The 24907-nt window shown below is 45.0% G+C and overlaps 1 protein-coding gene across 1 annotated transcript in view; it reads left to right on the forward strand.

Annotated features, from left to right (window-relative positions):
- DNAH9 (dynein axonemal heavy chain 9) overlaps positions 1-24907 on the forward strand; it is a 338319-nt gene that overhangs the window by 76606 nt on the left and 236806 nt on the right. The window contains 7 exon segments of the mRNA XM_078066359.1: positions 4694-5564; positions 8399-8529; positions 8874-9000; positions 12603-12755; positions 14145-14270; positions 16570-16809; positions 17128-17288. Of these exon segments, the coding sequence (XP_077922485.1) occupies positions 4694-5564; positions 8399-8529; positions 8874-9000; positions 12603-12755; positions 14145-14270; positions 16570-16809; positions 17128-17288 (1809 nt within the window).

Genomic DNA, 24907 nt, shown 5'->3' on the forward strand with positions numbered 1-24907 from the left:
GAGGAAGAAGAAAGTGAGTGTCTCATTAGGCTCTTGCCGCCTGTCAGATGCTGGGTGATGTCTGGTTGCTTGGGTAGAGGTTCTTCATGTTCAAGTGTGGCTTCCTTCTGTAGTTCTTAACTCTGAGCTGTATTAGCATATTCCTAGCTGAGCTCCCTCACTTTACAGTAATTGGCTAAATCATCACACTCAAAATCAAGGGCTTTCCACAAGTTGGAGATGAATTTCCCCCTTTGAGTGAAAGGAACGTTCCACACTTCTAGTGGCATTCTCTGGTTCAGTGTTCCTGACCTTGAGTGTGGTCTTCTTGACCTTAAGGAATGATGCCATGACATCCAGTCATCTTACCCACATCAAGACCAAGGTTACCCAGGGCTTTCTTAGCCAAAGCACTTGATCTCAAGGAGCCCCAGCTCAATGGACACCATTAGTGATTTCAGTTGACTGGCTACCAGATTCTGTGAACGGTTGAGAGAGCTTTCTTGAAGACACCCTCGCTTTGGGTACTATCCTACATGACAACTAGAGAAAGCAAGGCTCTCCAGATAGCCCAGTACAGTAGACAGGAGGAAAGAAGGGCCTCTGTCTTGCTTGCATAGTGTCTGTTGTCTCTTCAGTAGCTGGAGTAAAGGGCAGGATTAGTCACCAAATCTCCCGTGGACATATCGGTGCCCTAAGACATGTCATTAGTTCAGCTTGACCCTGTTCTTCCAGTTAATCTGACTCATTCACCTGATTCGGGTTTTCATAGAGAAGAAGAGATTGTGGTCTCAACAATGGAGTCAGCAAAAAACAATGTAAGTGTTGGGATTTTAAGATAATACATATTCCCCCACCTCAGGGACGATTTCAGACATGAGTACTCAGACATGTTCATTGGGTGGCCAACTGGAGCCTCCCCTGAGGAGGCCGTTCACATCCCCTGTAGAAGATGGTGCTTGAGCCAATGGGAAAATGCAGATTAGTCATTTGGAAAAAGACGAGTGGGAGGGGAGGGTATTCCGGGCAAAGGCACAGAAGGGTGAGAATGTAAGAAACAGTAAGAAAATGCAGGGCATGGGAGTGAGAATGGAGTCATCCACACAACCAGGTTTTGGCCACGATCAACCACTGAGGAGTCTAAGCATGAGGATGACGCAGTGTAAACACCAGTATCCCGTGGCTACAGAGAACGGGATGGAGCAAGACTGACTCAAGGTCAAGTGCTCCATGGAAGAGTGATGGCCGCAGCCAGGGTGAGAAGCAACAGCCCTGGATTGAGGCAGTGGCTGTGATAATGGAGAGAGAATGGATCTGGGAGAGATTTAGGAGGGGAATCAGCAGGATCGATTGAGTACGGAAGATGAGCAGGAAGACTGGCACAGTTCTCTGTCTTCCATCCTGGACCAGTAAGTGGAAGGCAGTGTTCCACTACTCACTGACACGAGGGCCACTGAATGGAAAAAACTGGAAGATCCCGGGTTCAGATGGGAGGAGGGGAGTTTTAGGATGCAGGGGTGTGTCATCACTGGGCGCACAGACATGGTTCTGAGGTCAATATGTACCACCTGCTGGCTTCCCAATAATTAATTCAGTTCACTCATTCCTCTCTGTCTCTCTCCATACCTATGTCTAGGTCAAGCCTAAGTCAATCATTTTTCTGCGATCATACGCATGAGCACCAAATTTCCATTTCTCTCAATTCTATTCATCCCGACTTGCTAGGCATTTCTCTTTCAGATTAAAATACTTTTGCATTATTATTTCAATTTTAAAGACTTACTACACCCCCTTCCCTCCTATTGCTTTCTTGTTCTTATACTGTATTGTTCCCCTAGGGTTTGGAGAACTACTTTCAGTTTATTAGGCACATTAATCAGCTCTGTGAATATCCTGACAATGTGCAGTAGAGTTTTGAAATGGGAAGAGGGTTACCTGCCCTCACGTCTAGGGATTCTTTTCACTACTTAGGCCAAATTAACTTTTATGTGTGCTCAGCTACAGGAAATGACCGTGCACAAATTTAAACTATAAACAAAAATTATGCCACGAGGTAGATGAAGTTTGTAATAGGTTTGACAAAGGATCACTTCTTCCAGATATTTGAGGAGCTGGTATTGATTTAAGGGTGTTCACATGTGCTAAGGAAAGAATGGTTGGAAAAACCATTTATTTTCTCTTGTGTATACCCTCAAACACTCTAGGAGCTCACATCTTACCTAATAAGTTATTCCTGAATTATACCCCATTAATAAACAGAATGTGGGCTTTTAGAGTTTGTCTGGTAGATCTTGTACAGCAAGAGGCGAAATTCGCTTTGCAAGTCACTCCAGTCAAGATAAAAAGTAGAACCTACGCAACCCCGACAATTAGTCTTTGGAAATGAAGAATAAGCAGGATTGCTCATGCATGGTGAGCTTTCCTGGTGGACCACTTGCCATGAGGATATTACATTGCTTTCCTTCTGGTTCTTTTCCCACTGGTCTCCTGGGGGAGAAAGCGCCTTGCTTATATAGATGAAGGACCCTCTTCAGCTCTGAGGACTTCAACCTCCTGTTCTGTTCTGAAACTCTTGGGAGCTGGAGAACAGCGAAGATGTGTCATGATGTTCAGTCTCATTCTCTTAAGATGTAAATGCACAACCGTAGCACACGAGCCAAAAACTGTTTAGATGGAACAAACAGAATCACACATAGCAAGCATCAAAGTTAATCTGACACTAATTTAATGGTATGCATAACTGTTATTGTGTTGCATGGTAATTAGTCTTAAGTGACGAGCAGTTCAGGTAAATGACTTCAATTAGGATTACTTTCCATCCGTCAAGTCAAATATTTCCAAAGACAACTGAGAGAAGAGGCAGTTCAAGAATAGGACTTTGTGTGTCCTCCTCCCCTCCGTACCCCACTACCCACCCAACATACACATATGTACAAATACACACATATGTGTGCACACATGAGCGCTAGACTGGAGGACATGACCAACTCTCCAGTCACTCATTTCCTCTCAACTTTCCCCTTAATGATGAACCCCATGATGCCCTATTTGAATTTTTTTAAATATTTATTTATTTGAGAGAGAGAGAAATAGAGCATGAGCAGGAGGGGCAGAAGGAGAGGGAGAGAGAGAATCTCAAGCAGACTCCATGCCGAGTGTGGAGCCTGACGTGGGGCTCGATCTCATGACTCAGGTCACAACCTGAGCGGAAACCAAGAGTTGGTTGCTTAACGGACTGCGCCACCCAGGCACCCCTGCCCTATTCTGATTTTAGAGGAACACAGTATTCACCCTGAAGTCGGGGTGCCCCAATATCTAGCCCTCCAAGCACACAGAAAGAAGAAACCTAAGATCAGTGATGGGGAGAAAGTAGATTAAGGAAGGAAAAGAAGAGGCTCCTTGAACACCTCGATTCTGCATGCTTCTCATCAAAGAAATGTTATCTGCCCACGTGGGTTCCTTTGCATGTAGGGTTCTTTATTTTGTTTTTAATTTTTAAGTAATCTCTATACCCAGCATGGGGCTCAAGCTCATGTCCCCCAAGATCAAGAGTCGCATGCTCCACCAACTAAGCCAGCCAGGCGCCCCTGAGTGTTGGGCCCTTGTGTTGGAGGAGAGGTATGCCAGGAACGCAGGTCTAGAGGGGTAGCACTGTAAAGCGGGTAAGGGTCTGGGGCAGTGGGGCATGCCCTGAGCACTGGAGAGAAGAGGGTGAGGAAATGTGAACTACAACTCTAAAGCTAGATACAGTGTCTATAGCAGTTGGCTCCAGAAGCACAGGCTACCCAGGATGTAGGAGGGTGCAGGCCAGAATGGGGGAAAGGGAGATCAAGGACAACTTGGAGGAGGGACTTAAGAAGATGAGGAGCCTGACTCGAGGGACATAGTGAAGGAACGGGACAGTGACTGTACAAGGCCTTTGTGAGGGCTTTGTGCTTGGTCTTCAAGGACCCCTACCCATGGTTCCCAAACTTGGAGGTCCTATCGCCTGAAGAGGGTGCAGGCCACCAGTGTGAGCTTCACCAGGGTCAAGGAGACCAACCTGCCCACTGGAACCACCCGGAGAGCTTGAAAACAAAATGCCTTTGCCCAGATCTCACCCCCAAAGAGTCTGATTTAATTGGACTGGGGAGCCGCCTGGGCATGGAGATTGTTCAGAGCTTCCAGAAGATTCTAACATGCCACCCAGACTGAGAACCAGTGCCCCAGAGGGCGTGATGCCAGGTTTGGTCTAGGGTTGGGCTTCTAAGCGCCAGCTCGCTCACTTATAGAGCACCTATGACTTGTAGCTCCAGGCCAGAGCTTCGGCTTTATAGCATCAACAGTAACAGGACAGTGCCCTCTTACGTCAGGTGCTCCAGAAGCCAACAAGTGCAGGCAGAGTCTAAAGGGAGCTTGAACAAAGGGGTGGTCCCCTCTACACCTGGATGGGGGAGCGGGGGCTGGTGGAAAGGGAGAGGAGTCATTTTACCTTCTCAGATGTGAAGAGAAGATCCAAGCATGGTGTTCCCCTTGCATGGCCTTTTCTCCAGCTGGCCGTGCTTACCCCACCCCCACCTACCAGAGTGCCTTTTCTTCCCAGGCCTTGGTGACAATTAGTGCTCTGTGCTAAAATACTAAGCACTTAAAGATTTGAACCGGTGTCACTTGGGTGATTCCACGAGATGAGCCGCTGGGTGCTATTCTCACAAAGGGAACGCATTGTGTTTTGTAGGTTTGATAGCACTGACCCTCACCGAGTTCTGGATGCCAGGCACGCGGAGATACAGCGGATGGAATCTACCATGGCCTCCATTTCCGAGGCTGCTGGCTTGTTTGAAGTCAATGTTCCTGATTATAAGCAGCTGAAGCAAAGCAGAAAGGAGGTGTGCCAGCTGAAGGAGCTCTGGGACACCATTGGGATGGTGACCTCCAGCATCCATGCCTGGGAGACCACCCGGTGGAAGGAGGTCAACGTGGAGGCTCTGGACTGGGAGTGTAAACGGTTTGCCAGGCACATCCGGAACCTCGACAAGGAGGTCAGGGCCTGGGATGCATTCACAGGCCTGGAGAACATGGTGTTGAACACCCTGACTTCCCTGAGGGCGGTGGCCGAGCTGCAGAACCCAGCTATCCGGGAGCGGCACTGGAGACAGCTGACGCAGGCCACGGGTGCGAGCTTCACCATGGACGAGGACGCCACCCTGACCCATCTCCTACAGCTCCAGCTGCACCATTTTGAGGACGAGGTCCGGGGCATTGTGGACAAAGCCGTGAAAGAGATGGCCATGGAGAAGACCTTGAAGGAGCTGCAGACCACCTGGGCCAGCAGGGAATTCCAGTATGAGCCCCACCCGCGGACCAACGTCCCCCAGCTGCAGTCAGACGAGGACCTCATCGAGGTTCTGGAGGACAACCAAGTCCAGCTGCAGAACCTGATGATGTCCAAGTACATCGCCTTCTTCCTGGAGGACGTGTCTGGCTGGCAGAAGAAGCTGTCCATGGCTGATGCTGTTATCTCCGCCTGGTTCCACGTGCAGCGCACGTGGTCTCACCTGGAAAGCATATTCATTGGCTCAGAGGATATCCGGGCTCAGCTGCCCCAGGTACCTGCCGAGGAAATCCTGCTCTCTCTGTTCTCTTACTCGAGTGAAGGGAGGAGCCCCCAGTTCCCGCATCTCTAGACCTTTCCTTCTTGGCCTGCCTTGGCTTCACTCAGAGGCACCTCCCACACACATGGGCCTCCCAAGCCACCAAGAGGCGGGCAGAGGGAAAGAGAGAAGGAGAAATGCACACCAATTAGTTTGTCCCTGGATGGGTGGGATAAACGAAGGAGAACCTGGTGTGGTTTTTTTGTTGGTTTTTTTTTGGGGGGGGAGTTCTGGGGGTTTTTTTGTTGGTTTTTTTTGGGGGGGTTCTGGGTTTTTTGTTGTTGTTGTTTTAACATATATACAAGAAAGGAGCGGAAACCATTTGCTACCGCAGTTTGGGATGAGCTAGTCCTGAGTTGCTCCGCAGACGATTACAATGCAGCTAGCCACTGGAAGGGAGCCTTGTTTCCAGGCAAATGCAAGTTCCTTCTCAGCAGGGACCCACTCTGTGACACCTCTGGCCTGAGCCACGCGCTTAACACCAGCCTTCCGCTCCATCCTAAGCAATGAATTTCCAGAAAATCTGCATTCTTCTCATTACTACCTTCCCTGTGGTTGATTGTCCCTTCTAATCTGTCCTAATTAACATGCCATTAGCTTACCCACCTCTCGGTGGACTCGAATTCGTTAAAAAAAATTTTTTTTAATTTTTTGTTTTGCAGACGTTCTCTTGTCTCCCTTTGGTACAGCAAGTTCTCGGCTTCCAAATTAGTTTGCTTCCAAAACGTCACGTGTCGTTCAGGCCCCACTTAAAAAGTTAAAGCTCATTCCGTCAAAACGTTGTGTTTTTCCAGCTCATCCCACAAAAGTGTATTTCACGCCCTAACGCCAATTACAGGTTGTACATCCGGAATGAAAAAGAGCCAGAAACCGTTCTGAGAGCGATGTTGTCATTAGGCCAAGTTGAATAAGCCAGATTTTCTCTCCAGCACAAGGGATTGAAGAAGAGCAGGTTTAATTAGGAAGTAAGGGCAGAAGTGGAGACTTTTGTAGAGACTCTAAAGGAGGATTTTGAGAACTTTGAACCACACATCAGAAAGAATTAGTACCATTAGCTCCTCCACAGAGGCATAGGTCCGTGTGTGAAAAAGGGGGTACATTTATTTTCTTTGTATTAAATCAGTACAATCACAGAGACAATTTAAAAACATAATAAAATCGGTCGTAATCGTACACCCTAACTAGTAACTATTTTCATTCATTATGAATGTCTCCCAATTTGGCTTCATGTATATACACGTTTTTTACATAACTGCTCACTGTGTAATTACGATTTTCTTTCCGGCTCTTTTCATTGGAGCATTTATGTTCCATATTTCCGATACATCTATAACCTTGATACTTTGTCATCTTTCACGGGAACAAAATACCTCATGGATCAGTCATAATTTACCCTGCCATCCTATTTTTAAATCTTCTTGGGAGAGGGGCTAGCTTTCCCACTTGTAGCTGTGGGATCTCGGGCAAATTACTTACCGTCTCTGTGCTCTTGTTTCCTCCTGTAAACTGGGACAAATACCAGTCCCCACTTCAGGGATGTAATTAAAGAGTGCACACAGCACCCATTGTTATGATTGTTGTCACATAATAATAATACCACAGGCTCTGACCAGGTGCCAGATATTGGGCTAAAGCCTGCATGTTATTGTCCCGGGCATTTCAACTACCCTCTTGAGCAGTTGTATGTTTGAGGGAAACGATGATAATTAATTTGACATCACATTTGCTGAAGAACATCTTTCTTTGGTTACATCAACTTTTGCACAGACCCAGGAGAGATACTGGATCTGCTGTCCACCCGATGCAGGAAGTATGTGTTTTACCCCAACGGTTCTCAAGGCATGGTCCCAGGACTTTGACCTTCATAGGGGATCCTCAAGGTCAAGACTGTCTTAGTAATAATGCTAAGATGTTATTTGCCTTTTTGTTCACTCTCATTTTTCCGTGCACACACAGGGGAGTTTTCCAGAGGCTACTGGACATGTGAAGTCACAACAGATTGAATGCAGAGCAGGAAAGAAAATCTGGTCATGTCCTAAGTCAGACATTAAATTTGGGGTAAAAAAAAGTGAAACAAGGCTACCTTCTAAGTTATTTTGTTGTGGAAAATACAATTATTTTAGATAAAAGCATGTTATGTTACCATTGTGGGTTTAATATTGTTACTTTTTAAATGAATTAACAGGGGCGCCTGGGTGGGTCAGTAGGTTAAGCATTTGACTCTTGATTTCGGCTCAGATTATGTTATCAGGGTCGTGGGATCGAATCCCATGTCAGGCTCCCTGCTCAGCGGGGCGTCTGCTTCTCCCTCTGCCCCTTCCCCCGCTCGTGATCTCTCACTCTCATTAGAATAAATAAAATCTTAAAAAAAAAAAAATAGTAATAGGATCATCTATTGATGACCCTCACTCAGCAGTGAGTCTGCTCCCTCTGCTCCTCCCGCCCCCTCCCACACTCTCTCTCTAAAAATAAATAAATTTTTTAAAAAAATAAAATAAATGAATTAACAAATACTTTTTAAAATTTCTCAACTTGAGCTTCCAAGAGAGGAGACGCGTTGATGGATAGATTACCCACATACACAAAAGCTCTTTGCACTCCTCAATGATTTTTCAAAACAGAAAGGTTTACAACCAAAATGTTCAGGAACAACTCTTTCAAGCTAAGGATATTTCCTTCTCTGAGTTTTAGAACATCCCCAGAACTGGTTTCTGCTTCTCACTTGCTACACGAGGGATCTTCAAGTCCAAGAAAGCGATAGTTCATTTTTCCCCACGTGTTTATTTCAGGATTCTAAAAGATTTGAAGGCATTGACATTGACTTTAAAGAGCTAGCTTATGCCGCCCAGAAGACTCCCAATGTAGTGGAAGCCACCAACAAACCAGGTCTTTACGAAAAACTGGAAGATCTTCAGAGCAGGTGACGGTCTGCTTGCTGCCTCCCCTTTTAGTCCCGAGGAGGGCAGTGTTTCCTTTTTCCGATTCTGTCTCCGAGATCCTTACTTCCTTTAACTGTCCAAGCGAGCATGTGTCTGTGTGTGTGCTTTGATTTGCCTGTATGTCAGGTAATGGGAGGTATTACTAGAGCCATTTATTTGGGTGGAAATGCACCAGTGTGTATATTTGCAAGTACCCATAAGTGTTTCTTGCACCGATTCTGCATGTATTCCGTATGCTGCGTCTGTCTGCATTTTGGCCGAGTCTATGCATGCACCTGTGGGTCTAAGCAAACTTAATCAGGAAATTCTGCGTCTGTGCCCTCAGGTTATACCTGTGTGAGAAGGCCCTGGCCGAGTACCTGGATACCAAAAGGCTTGCCTTCCCTCGGTTTTACTTTCTGTCCTCTTCTGACCTGTTAGACGCGCTTTCCAATGGCACAGCACCGCAACAGGTAAGCTGAAGGAGAGCTCGTGGAAATGTCCGGAAGGACGGAGGGGGCTCCCGGTGGGGAGGGTTTCAGGTTCCCCATTATGCCTCCTCTCTCTGGCAGTGTGCGTATTTCAGACCTGTGCTCCCACCAGCATCTTTGATGCCCACCATTGTGCTTCTCAGGGTGGCCCCTGCCCATCGGTGGCCACTGCCCCCTAAAGGGGGAAGCTTTGAGGATGGGGAATGTGGAGGGGGTGCCAAGCCTTTACAGGGAACGCCTTTGATCTGATTCTGAAGAGAGATCCAGGACACCGCTGTCCAAAGTTATAGCTAAAATTTCCACGGGAGAGAAGACTGGAGGTTGTATTAACTTGACATTTTGTGATTTTGTGGAAGGAGTGTGTATGAGTAGCTCAAAACTGGGGGCTCTAGCCACTCATTGGCCCCCATGTAGTCTTGGGTGTCCCTTCTCTTTGACAAACTTCCTCATCTGTAAAATAGCCCCTTTGCTACAAGGTTGGTTTTTTATTTTTTATTTTTCCTTAATATTAGAGTAACTAATTGGAGCACTGTTGGTATTTGGAGCTGTGGACAGTGGTTCTCAAACTTGAGAGTCACCGGGTGGCTCAGGTGTATCAGAATCACCTGAAAGGCTTGCGAAAAGGCAGATTTCTGAGCTCTACCCCCAGAGCTTCACATGTTCTGTAGGTCTGGGTGGGGCTGGAGAATTTGCATTTCTAAGGGTTTCCCACATGATGCTGCTGGTCTGGGGACCACACTTTGCAAGTGACTGTCCTAGACCAAAGGTCTGAGTCTCCCAAGTGACCGACAGGAGGGAGGGATGATGTCTCCATGCATGTTCCCGTAGCTCTCCTCACTTCTCACCCTAACAAGACTTCAGGATTCCTTTCTAATTCTCCACTTTTCCTGTGAGGATAGCCAGTCAAAACACCCTGTTCAGAAGTGACTTGGATGAGTTCTTTTCCCCCTTCCATGTGATTTCATTATTCATTTGAAGTATAGTCAAGTTCATTTATTTCTCTTTACCTTGAGTTTTGGAGGTTCGTCCCCATCCTCATCGACTGGATTGTTTGAATGTGTAGCATTCTAAAGTCAAACTATGCAAAAAGGTATGTGGGCAACGCTACTCCTGTTCCTCCCCTCCACTCCCTGTAGGTCACCAGTCCCATGCATTTCTGGTCTATCTTTGCAAACATGAGCAGATGTGCATTTACATTTGCACACGTACGTTTTCTTATTTACCCTCCTTTCTCACACAAAAGGTAGCGTCCTATATATACTTGAACACCGTTTTTTTCTGTAGTGATGGGTCCTGGAAATCACTCCCTATCAATTTAAATATATCCCCCTCATTTTTTTTTTAATATACCTGCATCACACCCCATGGGACTATACCATAGTTTGGCCAGAGGTTGTTTATACTATTTTGCAATTCCAAATAATGTGGCATTGAATAATTTGGAGTATTGTATTGTTGGAGGTCTGCCTTCCAGGTACATTCCTAGAAGTGGGATTTCTGGGTCAAAGGGTAAATGCTATGTGGTCGGGTTTGATATTGCCCCATTTCCCTCCATAGAAGTTCTAGCTTTTTGCATCGCCAGCGATAGATGTGAGCTGCTCCAACAGAGCCAAAAGATGGCACCCACGCATTAGTTTTCTGTCTCCAAGTTACTGAACTGATGTTTTGGGTTTGTGGGTAAGAAGCAAGTACTAAAGAGAATTTATCCCTAGAGTTAAAGCCCTCCCCTCCTTTTTTTTTTTACTATAGATGGGCATCATTGCAGAGTAGCCCAGGTATGGTGGCAGTGAAATATTTATCACACTAACATTCTGTTTTGTAACTGTATGTTCATTAATTCCACGCATAGGAAAAGTCCGAGATCATTGCCAGACCCTTTATACATGATGTACTCCTTCTTAAATATATTTTATTTATTTCTCACTTGGTTTGAGTAAATCCTTAAGTAGCTCCCCCCTCCTCACCATCCTGAGAGATGAAGCATGAGAGGCTAACCCCCAATTCTTTCTATATCTGTGACTCTCAGCTGTTTTTACAGGCGAGTGATTGAATGGTTGAGTTTGGAATTCATGGGTCACAGCAATTTCTCCTCAAATCCCCTCAAACATAGCTCTGAGACATCATCTGAGATGTCATCTGAGGTCTCCCTGCCTTTGTTCTCCCAAAACCTTTCTAGGTAGCCTAAGTTCTTTCTATTTGGATCTCTGTAGAGATCAAAATTTTAAGTTAAATTTTAATTCTAGAAAATTTGTATACGTTTATATACTTTGTTCATTTTTCCAACACATGATGAGGTTTTTTTCCAATCTGAAAACTAGGGCTTTCATTATCTTGAAAAAGCTTTCTTTCTGTATGCTTTAAAATAATATTTCTATTCCATTTATCTGGACTTTTTCCCCTTCATATTTCCAAAAGTTGAGATTCTATCTTCTCTGTGCTATATATATTACCTTCACATATTCATATGTATTTGCATATATTCATACAGATTTTCATCTCTTATCCCTCTTCCTTGGAATTCTTCCATAGGTTCTCAAGCTCATCCACCATATTGAATTTGTTTTGATTTGGTCCTTTACTATTTGTTGTTTCCTTACATTATTCCCTACCACTACCAATTCGTCTTCACCTCATATTTTGTAGGGTTCATATTTCTTTCATTTAATTGAAAACAAGGTGGCATTTTTCATAATTACTTTTGTTTCCTTTATTAAAGCTTCTCCTTCCCTCTCCCTCTCCTTTCTCTGTCTGTCTTTCTCTCTCAGATAAAGAAGGCTCCATCCCATCAAGATATTCATCCCAAGTCACTGTGGGTGGGATCTCCTCAAGTACCTCACAGTTTACTTCAACACATGTAGAATTTCTCCTCTCATAAGCTGGAGAGCTGGTTGTTGTAGATTTAGGGTTACAATTCAGGGTACCAGAAGCCTGAAGGCCCTGTATCTCAAAAGGCTCTACCAAAGAGCAGCTTTCTGTTTATTTTTCCTCTCCAACCTGCCATCTCCCTCACCTCACGATCATGGTGTGGCCCTCCGGCAACCGTCCCAGAACATTCCCCTGGGGCGTTACTGTAAAGGGCTTCTGTATCATGAGACGACCCACAAGGGAGAAGTCCTGGCATGGCTAGGCTTTCTGATTGGGGTGAGCATGGATCCTCCTGCTTTGGATCCTCCTGCTGCACCGAAATGGTTCCAACATCTGGGCAACTTCTTCTACAGGTCACTGTCACCACTGCCCTTCTGCAGACTATCCTCTGCCTGTCTCCTGAGGAAGAGGGTTTACAAACTAACCATCACTTTTTTTCTCCAGTCTGTTCCCATTTAGATCAAGCAGACATGAATCAAACTTTTGTGGCTTCATTGGGTGGTGGCTAGTCCACAATTCCCACCAATTTTATATTCTTTTGGCCACTCTTACCCAATTCAGTTGGTTCTGACCTCATACCACCATCGTTCCCACACGCTTCCCTCTAAATGTTTGATATCCAGCCTTTAATGGCTGTCACACAGTAGACCTCTGAACAGTACTAATGAGCATCTTCCTGGACACATCCTCCAATCCTTTGGCACGATTTTCCTTTGTAGGTCCAACGCCATCTTTCCAAACTCTTCGACAATATGGTGAAGATGCAGTTCCAACCGGATGCCGGTGAGCCACCAACCAAGATAAGTCTCGGCATGTACAGCAAGGAAGGAGAGTATGTGGCCTTCAGCGAGCCCTGTGACTGCAGCGGTCGGGTAGAGTAAAAGTCCCTTTCCCTCCCTTCTCATCCCTTTCCCTCTCAAGTGTCTGCATTCAAATGCAGGCAGCCTCAACCTTCAAGATGGCCATCTTGACCTTGGGCCAGAACTGCTATCTGTGTCCTGGGACTGCCAGCTTCGCTTGACTTGAACTGACATCGGAAAAGTTCCTAGTCCCTGTTCTCCTTTCTCCAGGAAGGACACCTGTCAATATCTATCTGTTTTTCTTTTTTTTTAAAAAAAAATATTTTATTTATTTATTTGAGAGAGAGAATGAGAGACAGAGAGCATGAGAGGGAGGAGGGTCAGAGGGAGAAGCAGACTCCCCGCCGAGCGGGGAGCCCGATGCGGGACTCGATCGCAGGACTCCAGGATCATGACCTGAGCTGAAGGCAGTCGCTTAACCAACTGAGCCACCCAGGTGCCCCATCTGTTTTTCTTAACCAAAGACCTGTGTGGAGAGGAATAAAATGCACATAAACAACTACCCCAGTCAACAAGAAAAGGATTTTAAAATGATTAGCAGCACAGGGAGGCTTTAACATGACAAAGCCCGGGGCACCCCACAGGGGAATCTGGCACGCTGACATCTTACCCTGGAGAAAATGCTCTTTGAAATCAGCCATTCTCCTGAGATGTCATTTCTCTGTACAAATACAGCTCAGAGTCACTTCCTCCCACAGCCCTAGCCCTGGGAAAGCCAGATCCCATGCCACTCCAGGAACTACCACCTCTAAGTCTGCCGTGTACAGTTCAAGAAGCACAAAACATGGGATGGTTCCCTCCTTAGACTTCCTTCCTATCCTTTCCCATCACCGCTAAAGTATAAGCCCTTCTTTGTTTATTATCCTAAGTGATCCAACAAAGCATTGTCCCTGGGGCTTCTAATCAAGTCCAAAATCATACCTGGAGAAAAAATCTTTTACAGAGGTCTACCTTCATCCATATGTTTCTGGGAAAGCAATTCTAATTCCAGGAAATGATCAGACATTCTTAGTTTTATGAGAAGGAACCCTGGGGTTTGATTCGGGATGTATCCATTGGTAGACCAGAAAGCATTTAGTTGGAAAATATAATTCTGGCTGACATCGCCATCCTCAGTGTGGACAAGCTCATGAGAACCCACTGACTTACTGACCTTGCTCAACCCAGATTAAGACTTCCTTGAAGGAAGCTTCCCTTAACCTGCTGCTTTGTCCTGTATGTTCCAAATGGGCCTGTTTTTAACTGAGCCTCGTTCTCACCAATCACTGTCCTGGGTCCAGAAACAAAATGGCTCCCTGTGCCTTCTGGCAGCCATTGGGGTTGTACATTTTCTTCACTCCCTCAAGGTGAGTGATCATGCATTCCTCAGAACCCAGCATCTCACTCAGAGTTCTTTTTCAGGTGGAAATATGGTTGAACCGTGTGCTTGCTCATATGAGGGCCACAGTGAGGCACGGGATGACAGAAGGTGTAGTTGCCTACGAAGAAAAGCCAAGGGAACAGTGGCTCTTTGACTATCCAGCTCAGGTATTCTAACCAGGACCTTTGTGGGCCCCCGTCCTTCACTAAGTCCTCTCCCTTGGGGGCCTCCTGCAGCCTTCAGGGCACACCAGACCCCAAACTCACTATGTGCTTCCCAGTTAGAAGAGGCTGGTCTGTGAGGGGGTTAGCAAGAGGGAACAGGGGAATTGTCAGCCATGACCCACTCCAACCATTACCTTGGAGAATCAAGTGTTGGCCATTTTTACCCTCACTGACTACTGTAGGGAGAAAATGTAAACCATTCAACTCATTGAGCCAGCCTGCTCGGGATGTGCCAGGATCTTCGCTGAACACAGGAGACCCCCAACAGGGAACGAGACATCATAACCCTGCCCTGCCGAAGTTTACAGACTGATGTGAAAGTCAGTCACTTACCAATGAGACCTGGTACTCTGGGAGCACAGAGCTAGCTAGTAGGGTCCGGGGACCACCCCCCTGAGGATACAACATAGAAGCTGAGATTTGAAGTAGGAGCAAACAAGTGAAGGATGGAGGGAAAGAGCCACCAAGCATGGGGAAGACCATGAGCAAAGGCTCAGAAGCAAGGAAGAGCATCCTGTGGTTGAGGAACTGAGTGTGGTTGCAGCAAGAGGAAGGGGAGGAGGAAGTGAGAGGCAGCAGGTGGGTCCTGCAGAAGAAACTCAAAGCCGGTTCTTATGGACCACCTGAGGGAGTCTGACTTGCTTCTGAGATGTATCTGAATCCTTTCCAGGCTTCTCAGGAGGGCGATGAGGGAAAGGTGTGAACTAATGAGAATTGTTTAGATGACTCTGGCTGCAACATCCCCTCCTGCCTTCCCTGTTAGGGGCACAGTGCTGGTGCTGGTACGTTTGGGGGTTGCAGATGTCTACTGGTAATTGAAGCCATAGGAGTAGAGAGGATGGCCTTGGAAAACACGTAGATGGAGATGAGGATGTTGAACAAACCCTTGAGCATCATGCAAAGATGGGGTCAGCAAGGAAGAGCTGGTAGAGCAGAATGAGAAACGGTGCCTTTTTAGATAGAAGGAAAACCAGGGAATGGTCATAATGGAACCAAAAACGAAACTGTTGGTAGTGGGTGAGAGGTCAGTCATGCCATGCACTTGGAAGAGATCAAGCAAAATAAAGAGGCTGAGAGGCATCCCTGAACTTGGTGTGGCCATTTCAGTGGAGTGCCAGGTGGTGCCATGTTGCCGGGGGGCAGAGACGGGAGACGAAGGTTCGAAAATGTTGGCAGCGAGTGTAGACCTGGCAGCAAGTGTAGACAAACAGAAGAAATGAGAAGGAAGTCAGTACTGCTGAAGGGAAGAAGTCTTTTAACTGTGTAGTTGGCATGTCACATTCAAACCATCCCAACAAGATCACAGCGCAGGCAGAACCGTATGTCTAAACCCAGCGGCAAAATCAGACAAATGAGAGAATGGTACATTTATATGATGGGTTTCTCTTTTTCACAAAGAGAATCATTCCTGTCAGGATTCCTTGTTTACCTGAATCAGAATTTTGAGGCAAGAAAATAGCCTTCTGCTATTGTGACGGACCTCTAGAGCAGGGTCTCCCAAATCAAACAATACAACAGATGATCAGTGTATCTAAATTCTCCACCATGAATAATCAGAATTATGCCTTTTCCACATTAAGTTTCTCAGCAAACAGAAGAAATGTTCATTCGAATCCCTTTTTCCATGTATCTCTTTCAAACCTCTGAAAAACACAAATCCTGTTGACTCCATTGAATTTTGCTGTAATTCACCTTGATCTTCAAGAGTGGGCTTTTCAAGGTGATAGGTTTTAAAAACTAAAAAATATATGTAGCGTAAGTGTTATGGACAAGCAAAAACGTGCCACAAATGATCATCGGTGGCTCACTAAGCTAGAATGCTCAGACCACAAGAAGTTCAAGAAGAACAGAACAAAGTCTAAGTGCTATTGAGATGTTCAGTCAGCATATTGTTAACCTCCCAAGCACAGGAAAGATGTTTTGCCTGGGGGGAAAAACGGAAAGATCAGTGTAGCAATTTCTAAAAGCCACTGACATTGACCAGAGTGATTCTTTGGTTGTTTTCAACCAAACAATACATTTTTTTCAAGAGCAGAAAGCGCTTTCCCCACTTGGAACCACTTCCCATCTCCAAGGAGATGGAGACAAGTGGCTCGCTTAATCAAGGCTGTTGGAAGAGGGAGGGAAGGGGCTTACGTCACCCAGGTGATTCCATTCTGGTTCTTGCTGGGTGATGGATGAGTGGGCTGGTTTGGGAGATAGTCCTGGTGATGGCTTTACTAAGTGGCTCCTCGTTCCACAGGTGGCCCTGACCTGCACTCAGATCTGGTGGACCACAGAGGTGGGCATTGCATTTGCCAGGCTGGAGGAAGGCTACGAGAATGCCATGAAGGACTATTACAAGAAGCAAGTGGCCCAGCTCAAAACCCTCATCACCATGCTAATCGGCCATCTCTCCAAAGGGGACCGGCAGAAGATCATGACCATATGCACCATTGATGTGCATGCCCGGGATGTGGTGGCCAAGATGATTGCTCAGAAGGTGAGTCCCAGACATTTCAGGAGGGTCCCTCTTGGTGGGACCTCACATACACCATGAATGGTGGGATAAGGGAGAAGCTCACATACAGCTCAAACATGGAGGTCCCAGACTCTGTGCTGGCCAGAGAGCCGGGATAGGGTCATGGTGGCTGCTCCCAGCAAATGAGTATCATCAGAACAGCTCATGCTTTCTGTGCTACGGGGGGCCCAGCACATACTCTTGACTGGTAGACAACACCCAGCTCATCCAGAGCCCTGTGTGTCCTGTGGCCTGCAGGCCCCATGCTCCCTGCTGGACAGCGATTCACCCTCTCTTTAGGTGGACAGTGCTCAGGCCTTCCTCTGGCTGTCCCAGCTGCGGCATCGTTGGGATGATGAGGCCAAACACTGCTTCGCCAACATCTGTGATGCCCAGTTTCTCTATTCCTACGAGTACCTGGGAAACACGCCTCGCCTGGTGATCACGCCTCTGACGGACAGGTGAGCACTGGCGTCAGCCCCTCACAGAGAACCAGACCGCAGTCTGCCTCAGGCCAGTCAGGGTCAAGGCCACGTCACTTGCTACTTGTCCACAGAGCTGTAGGGGCTTGGGCCTGACCACACAACACACATAAAAATAAAACTGGAAGGATGTAGGGCAGGGCCCTTCTCAGAATGAACCCCAGAGCAAATTAGTGAGCTGTGATTTTTTTTTGAGGAATTACTAGGGAGTCCTACACACCTGGATTCTCACACCAGCTCTAACACGTACCGGCTAATTGACCTTGAAAAACTTGACCTAATTCTTGTTCTTGGTTTTCTCATCTATGAAATGGAGGTAGTAACTCAAACCTCACATGAGGTTTGTAAGGACAAAGGACAATAATGCTCATAAGGAGTTTCAGAGTATAGTAAGTGCTCAGTAGATGATCCTATTACTATTTTCTTTTTTTTTTTTTTTAAGATTTTATTTATTCAAATGAGAGTGAGAGAGTACGAGCGGGGGAAGGGGCAGAGGGAGAGGGAGAAGCAGACTCCCCGCTGAGCAGGGAGCCTGACACAGGACTCGATCCCAGGACCCTGAGATCATGACCTGAGCCGAAGGCGGATGCTTAACTGACTGAGCCACCCAGGTGCCCCCTATTACTATTTTCTTACCAATCGATTGGCACATTTCTTGAGCACCTCTTACTCTGGGAATCAGATCAAAGCCAGGTAGTCCGTGCCATGAAGGAGCTTAAAATTTTTGGAGAACCATAGTCTCTGTCATTCATATTAATTTATGAATGAATTCACACCAGTCCCCGAAGTAGTCACTGGGCATACAAAGGTGACTAAAACATTTCCTGCCCTTAGACTCCAGTTCCAGTGAGGGAAATAAGACATATGTAGATAAAAATTTAAATAGCACAAGGGGAAAGCATGCAGGGCCATAGTATAAAATAGGGCTCACAGTCATTTGCCACAAATTTCCAAGCAAGTGACTTAGCCGTAAGCTCTCCGAGCATGGGGATCCCGCCCACCATAGGAAGAAGACCGGGAATGCACCAGGCAATGGGTGGTATCCGATCTGGACTTGGAAGGAAGTGTAGAATTCCAACAGCTTTTCAGTAGGTTAGAATGACTGCCAGGCTGTCCATGAAATTGTAAAGAAATCTGTGCGCACATTACTGTTTCTGGTAAGAGGATCTACGGCATCCGTTACTTGTTAAAGTGGTCTAGGATCCCCAGAAGCTAAAGAACTACTGATAAGCATTCTGGAAAAATGGAATTTTGTGTGCAAAGACATGGAAATGGGAGAATCCAAGACCTGTTCCTAGAAGAGGGGGTAGACTCTTGACTTGAGGGGATATGGTTGGTCATAAGCCTGGCAAGGTGGGCAGAGTCCAACCATAAAGTGTGCAGTATACTTTCTTTATCCAGTAAGTATCAATAAACTATTGGAAATTTTTCATCAGAGGAGTAAAACTATGAAAACTCTATTTTATGAAAACGTATCTGACAGCACAGTTTGGGCAAAGGAGAGTGAGGATAGGCTATTTTAATTCTGTTGAGATTTCTGTAAAGTCTACTCCAAGTGTGCACCCTTTTCCTTATAATTCCGTCGAGCCTAAATCCTTTCTTCTCCAGACTGAGTTGCGTACCTGAATGGCTGGCTCACTCTAAATAAGTGACTTGTAGATGGCAAAGACATAATCATAAATTGTGAAGGTCAGAATGGCCACATAGAATCAATGCTATCTTTTATTTAATTTTCTCTCACCTGTTTTTAAGTGTTGCCACCTGCAACCTTCTGGTCAAATCTTCAGATGTATTTCCAAGGAACTCTGAGTAGAACTGTAATCATGGTGCTCATGGGATGAAATGGGATGTGGGGGAAAATCCCAACGTTATCCATAGAACAAGAGCTCATGGTTCATCTCTCCCCCCTGCCCCCATGGTGTTCATTTTTTTAATTCATTTTCCTGCCCAGTCGGATCTTCCACCCACAGTTCCCCTCAAACCTTTCCATGTTTACTCTTGTATATCTTTTTTGGGGGGTAGAGGGGGGAGCCTGCAGAGGCCGCGTCACTGTCTCTGGTCACTCCGCACTGCACTTAGACTAAAATCTGAATTCCCCCTGGGACCTAGCAGTTCCTGCCCATCACCTGATACCTCAGTCCCTGCACCCCAGCCCCACTGGCCTCCTTTCTGTTCCTTGATCCCCTTAAATGAGAGCCTTCTATACACACGGGTTTCCCTCTGCCTGGAATGCCTTTCTCATGCTCCCTGTTCCATAGTCACCTTCTCATCCTTTCGTTCTGTCCTCAGATCTGAGGACACCTTCCATGACCTCTCATACTAAAATCCAGCCTCACCCACCACACACACACACACACACACACACAGCAATAACCCGGATGGTTCCCTCTGTTTACCTTCTTCCTAACATCTCCCACATTCTGCAAAGATTTGCTTGCTTCCTTGCTTATTGGCTGCATTCCCCTTTGGAATGGAAGCTCTTTGCAGTCAAGGAGCCTTGTCTTGTTCATTGCTATGTCACCAGCACCTAGTAGACCTTGAAATTAGCATCTGTCGAATGAATGAATAGTGGTTGAATATTGAAGACCCAGATGGTAGGAATAGAGAGAATCAAAGAGGAGGTTGACTCAGGAGAGGGATCCACACAGGACTCTGTGCCTTGGCTCCCAAAGAAGGAAGAACAGCTTCTCTGTCTTCTGCTCTAGGCTGGGGACCAACACTCCTCCCTGCCCCAGCTTAGGACAAAAGGCAGATAACTTCCGTTCCGAGAGAGATGCGAGTTTCTCTGTGGCTGGGGCAGTGTTGGCAATAGCAAGTCTCGGGGGGTTTGGGCATCTTAGTTAGGGTTGTATTTGGCCTTCAGTTGAGATCAGTCCATTAGAGGCCCTCATTTGGTGTGGGCCAAAGGAAAAGTTTTCCCACCTCAGACTTCATTCAGAGTGGACCCTCTCATGTGTCTTTGTCTTTATAGTGATTCTTAGTAAGACACCAGCCCTAAACAGGAAGGAAATCTGGTCCAGGATTCTCGTTGGCAGTGAGTTTTTCCGCCAGTCTTGGAATATAAGCTAATAGTTCGGGAATTTACATCACTTGCAACAGAATAATGAAGCTATTATATATTTGAGCCATTCGATTAATGTCTGTCTCTTGCCCTAGACTGTATGTTCCATGGTAACATTGACTTTGATCTGCTCACTGCTCTACCCCGTGGGGACCCAACACCACGTTGGGCACATGATAGGCATTCAAGAAATTCATTCCTTGAGCAAATTCAGTGAAACAATTTTTGAGCCTTGAGTATGTGTCCCAGCTTCCCTATACCTATCAGAATATGTCTCCTTCCTTTCTGCGGACATATCGGATGCTATCATTCCAAGTGATAAAGTTGCTGGAGTGGAGGGGGGTGGGAGGGATGGGGTGGCTGGGTGATGGACATTGGGGAGGGTATGTGCTATGGTGAGCACTGTGAATTGTGTGAGACTGATGAATCACGGACCTGTACCTCTGAAACAAATAATACATTATATGTTAATAAAAAAAAGTGCAAGACTTTTCTGTTTCCCTGAGCCTTCACGCTCGCCCAAGGGTTGAAGAAGATAATTGCCTCATTTGGATTTAGAAGCCTCTAGTACGCTAATGTTGAATGCCTTCTAGAGAGGGAGAGGGTAAAGCTTTGACGAGGAATTCTCTCTAAAACAGAAATTTATCACCCCTTCTATGGAACAATGCAAATAAGAACTAGAAAGGAAGATTTTACTGCAAATAATGATGAATACTATATAGACCTTGACCTTGTTTTGCACTTTAGATGCTTTTCTGACAAAGTGGTATGTAGTGAATATTTATATGTAAAATTCCATTTTCTCATTGACTTCCATTATTATCTCAAGAAATGTTTTGCCCGGAAAAAAAAAAAAAATTGGCCTTAGCACAGAAAATCACATTTTAAAGAGCATTCAGCCTTTGCTGGTGTGTAGCCTAAGTAAATTTAATTCTCTCCTGCCAGAGGAATTAATCAAATGGACAATTGATCCATACAACCTTTGCACATTCATTAAAAGCATCCCCACATGACAGTACGTCCGACTGATTATGCCTATTTCTTTGGAATTTCCCACTGCCTGGTTGGGACCTGAATATATAAGTGGGTACAATGACTCCACCACTCTCAGGACTTTGGCCATAGCACTAAGCTGAAGAACTACATGGAAATGCTTTTTCAGGCTGAACAAAAGCAATTTGTGTAAGTTGTTTCTCAACCTTTGGATGACCTCCTTCTCCCATCACTCCCCTTCCCTCACCTTCACACCCAGCCGCCCCTTTTCCCGCCCTGTGCTGTGCTAAGTACGGTTTTAATCAACTGCTTATCAAGTCTGAGTCCCTCCTAATTTCTCAGGAACTACTGCAAGCAGGTGAGATGTAATTGACCCCAGAGTCTTTGCAGGTGATTTGCCGGGTAAGGACACAGCTAGCAGAAGTCCTATGCTTTCTAAGTTTTTATCTGCAGTTTTTATCAGAAAACTTAGTACTCTGTGAACAAAGAGATAACCATTGTTAATATCTCATCTGTTTCCTTCTGCCTGTAGATTTTTGACAAAATGCAATTGCCATCATGTGCTTTATGTAAAATACAATAGATTGCTTTTTTATAAAAACCATAACATTATATCACGTGAGTATCCTCAAAACATTCTTCTGAAACACTCTGAGAGCTGACTTACCTTCCCTTTGTAAGTATCCCATCATTTATGTAACGTACCCATATCACAGAATATTTAAGTCACACCTAAGCCTTTACTATTAAAAATGAATCTGCTATGAACTTGCTTATACATAATTTTTTACTGTATTGCTCATTATTTCCCCAGGAGAGATTCCAGGAGGCAAGATAATGAGATGACACATACTTTAAAATTATTCTTGAAACAAATATTGTTCCCAGTCTCGCTAGCAGTTTATGAGAATGTTCACCTCGCAACGTCCTCACCAGCATTCAGTATTATTGTTAAAAATATTAATTTTGTATGTCAATATGGTATCTCACTTGGATTTGGATGTCCTTAACTACTCAAAGGCTTGGGCATTTTTCTGTGTTTATTGGCTATTAGACTTTCCTCTCTTGTAAATTATAACTGTCATTGCCCATTTTATTACTTTTATGTTTAGAAAGTCCCCACCATTTCAAGATCAGCTTAATATTCACCTATATTTTATTGCAGTTTATTTTGTTTTATTTTTCCATTTAACGTTTTAAATTTCTTTGGTAAACGTTTTGACTGTTGAGTCAGGTGAGTGTTTTTACCAAAACACTTTTGGTTACAAGTGATAGAAGCCAAACCCAAACTAACATAAACAGAAGGAGGACCTGTTTGAGTCTAGCTCGCTCAGTGTAGCAGCTCCAGGGCCCGGACAAGGGAGACATCGGCAATGGGATGCTCTCCTGTCATGGCTTTGTTTCCTTCTGAGTGTTGACTTCTTTCTTGCATAGGGGTTTTCTTTGGATGGTTGCAAGGGTGGTCTCCATGCCCATGACTTTGTGACTCCTGGTCCAGGAGGAAGAGAGACCCCCTCCCCTCTTTCTCAGCACCAGAGGTCCGATTCCTTTAAGGGACACTGGTGAGTCCTGTTTGGATCCCACCCTCTGAGTGCATTACTGCAAGCCAGTGAGCTTGATTATTTTGCCCAACCCGAGCCTTGTGCCCACGGCTGGGAAGGTGGGAGATACTTTGATTGACAGCCGTGTAGACAGAGGGCTTGCCGTAAGTGTGCAGTCCTGAGCAAGGAACACTCACAGAAACTATGGCAGGGAACATTTGATTTGTTTCTAAGTAACTGGTGGGCGCAACATTTTTTAGTGAGTAATGCACCATTTCCCTCACCGGTTTGTGATGTTTGCTCTACCACATTCAAAATTCTGAGTTACCAAACTACCTCAAAGTGTCTATTCTGTCTCTTCTTTATGCCCATCACTATGCCATATTATTTAAGGATTATAGCTACGTCCTGAGTTCTATTTATATAGTTAAGGTACACATCATCTTTTATATATATATAAATATAAATATATATACGTACATAAATACATATATATATAAATATGTACATACATAAATATATAAATATATATACGTAAATATGTATATATTTTTAGCTCTTCTGTTTCTTTTCAAATGAACTTGAATCATTTTTCAAGTTCCAAAATATAAATGATTAGGGTTTTGGTCGGCAAGCCTTAATATCTTCAAGTTAATTTGGAAAGAAGAGCCATTTTTTGCAAATTGTGATATTTTTGTGTTTATCCCTATCTTCAATTATGTTTGAATATCTTGCAGTTACATCAGAAAAGTGTCTAAGTATCGTTACATGGGTTTTGAGTATTTCTTATTATCACTAAGTGTTTTTAAAAATTTTGTTGCTATTTTTTTTTACCATGTTCCCCTTTTCCCCTTGTCAGAATGATAAGTAGATAGTGAAGGTCACCAGCTTGTGTCCTTAAGTAAGGATGACACGAGCCCTTGTTAATCTGGGAAATGGACATGAGTTATAAGTCAGGAAATAAACCTTTGTGTTTTTTTTTAAGAAAAAAAAATTTTTGTTGCTATATAAGGTGGTTTTTTCATAATATATATGTTTTTAAACAACCTGATCGAGGTTTCTTTCATGTATCAAAAAAGTTTTACACGGGGCGCCTGGGTGGCTCAGTTGTTAAGCGTCTGCCTTCAGCTCAGGTCATGATCCCAGGGTCCTGGAATCGAGCCCCGCATCGGGCTCCCTGCTCCGCGAGAAGCCTGCTTCTCCCTCTCCCACTCCCCCTGCTTGTGTTCCCTCTCTCACTGTGTCTTTCTCTGTCAAATAAATAAAATCTTTAAAAAAAAAAAAAAAGTTTTACCCATTCCAAGTATACCACTTAATGATTTTAAGTAACTTTACCAAGTGGTGTAACCATCACCATAAATCAATTTTACAACATTTTAATCCTCCTCAATAAGATCCCTCATGCACATTTATATGCCCATTCCTGCCCCCAGCCCCAGGCAACCACTAACCCACTTTCTGTCTCTATAAATTTGGCTTATTCCAGACATTTCTTAGAAATGGAGCCATACAACTTGTGGTCCCTCGTGTCTAGCTTCTTTCATTTTACACCCAATTTTGGGGCTTCGTCCGTGATAGAGCATGTGTCCGTAATCTGTTCCTTTTTATTTCTGAATAATATCCCATTTTATTTTATTTTATTTTATTTTATTTTATTTTAAAGATTTTATTTATTTATTTGAGAGAGAGAATGAGATAGAGAGAGCATGAGGGGGGAGGATCAGAGGGAGAAGCAGACTCCCTGCTGACAGCAGGGAGCCCGATGCGGGACTCGATCCTGGGACTCCAGGATCATGACCTGAGCCGAAGGCAGTCGCTTAACCAACTGAGCCACCCAGGCGCCCAGTATCCCATTTTATAGATAGGACACGTTTTGTCTATCCAGGCACCCATTGATGGACACTTAGGTTATTTCCAGTTTCGGGCTATTCTAAATCATGCTGCTGTGAACAAGTCTTTGTGTTGATGTAAGTTTTCATTTCTCTTGGGCACATACCCAGGAG

This window comes from Halichoerus grypus, chromosome 2, assembly GCF_964656455.1.
Source record: "Halichoerus grypus chromosome 2, mHalGry1.hap1.1, whole genome shotgun sequence".
Taxonomy (NCBI): domain Eukaryota; kingdom Metazoa; phylum Chordata; class Mammalia; order Carnivora; family Phocidae; genus Halichoerus; species Halichoerus grypus.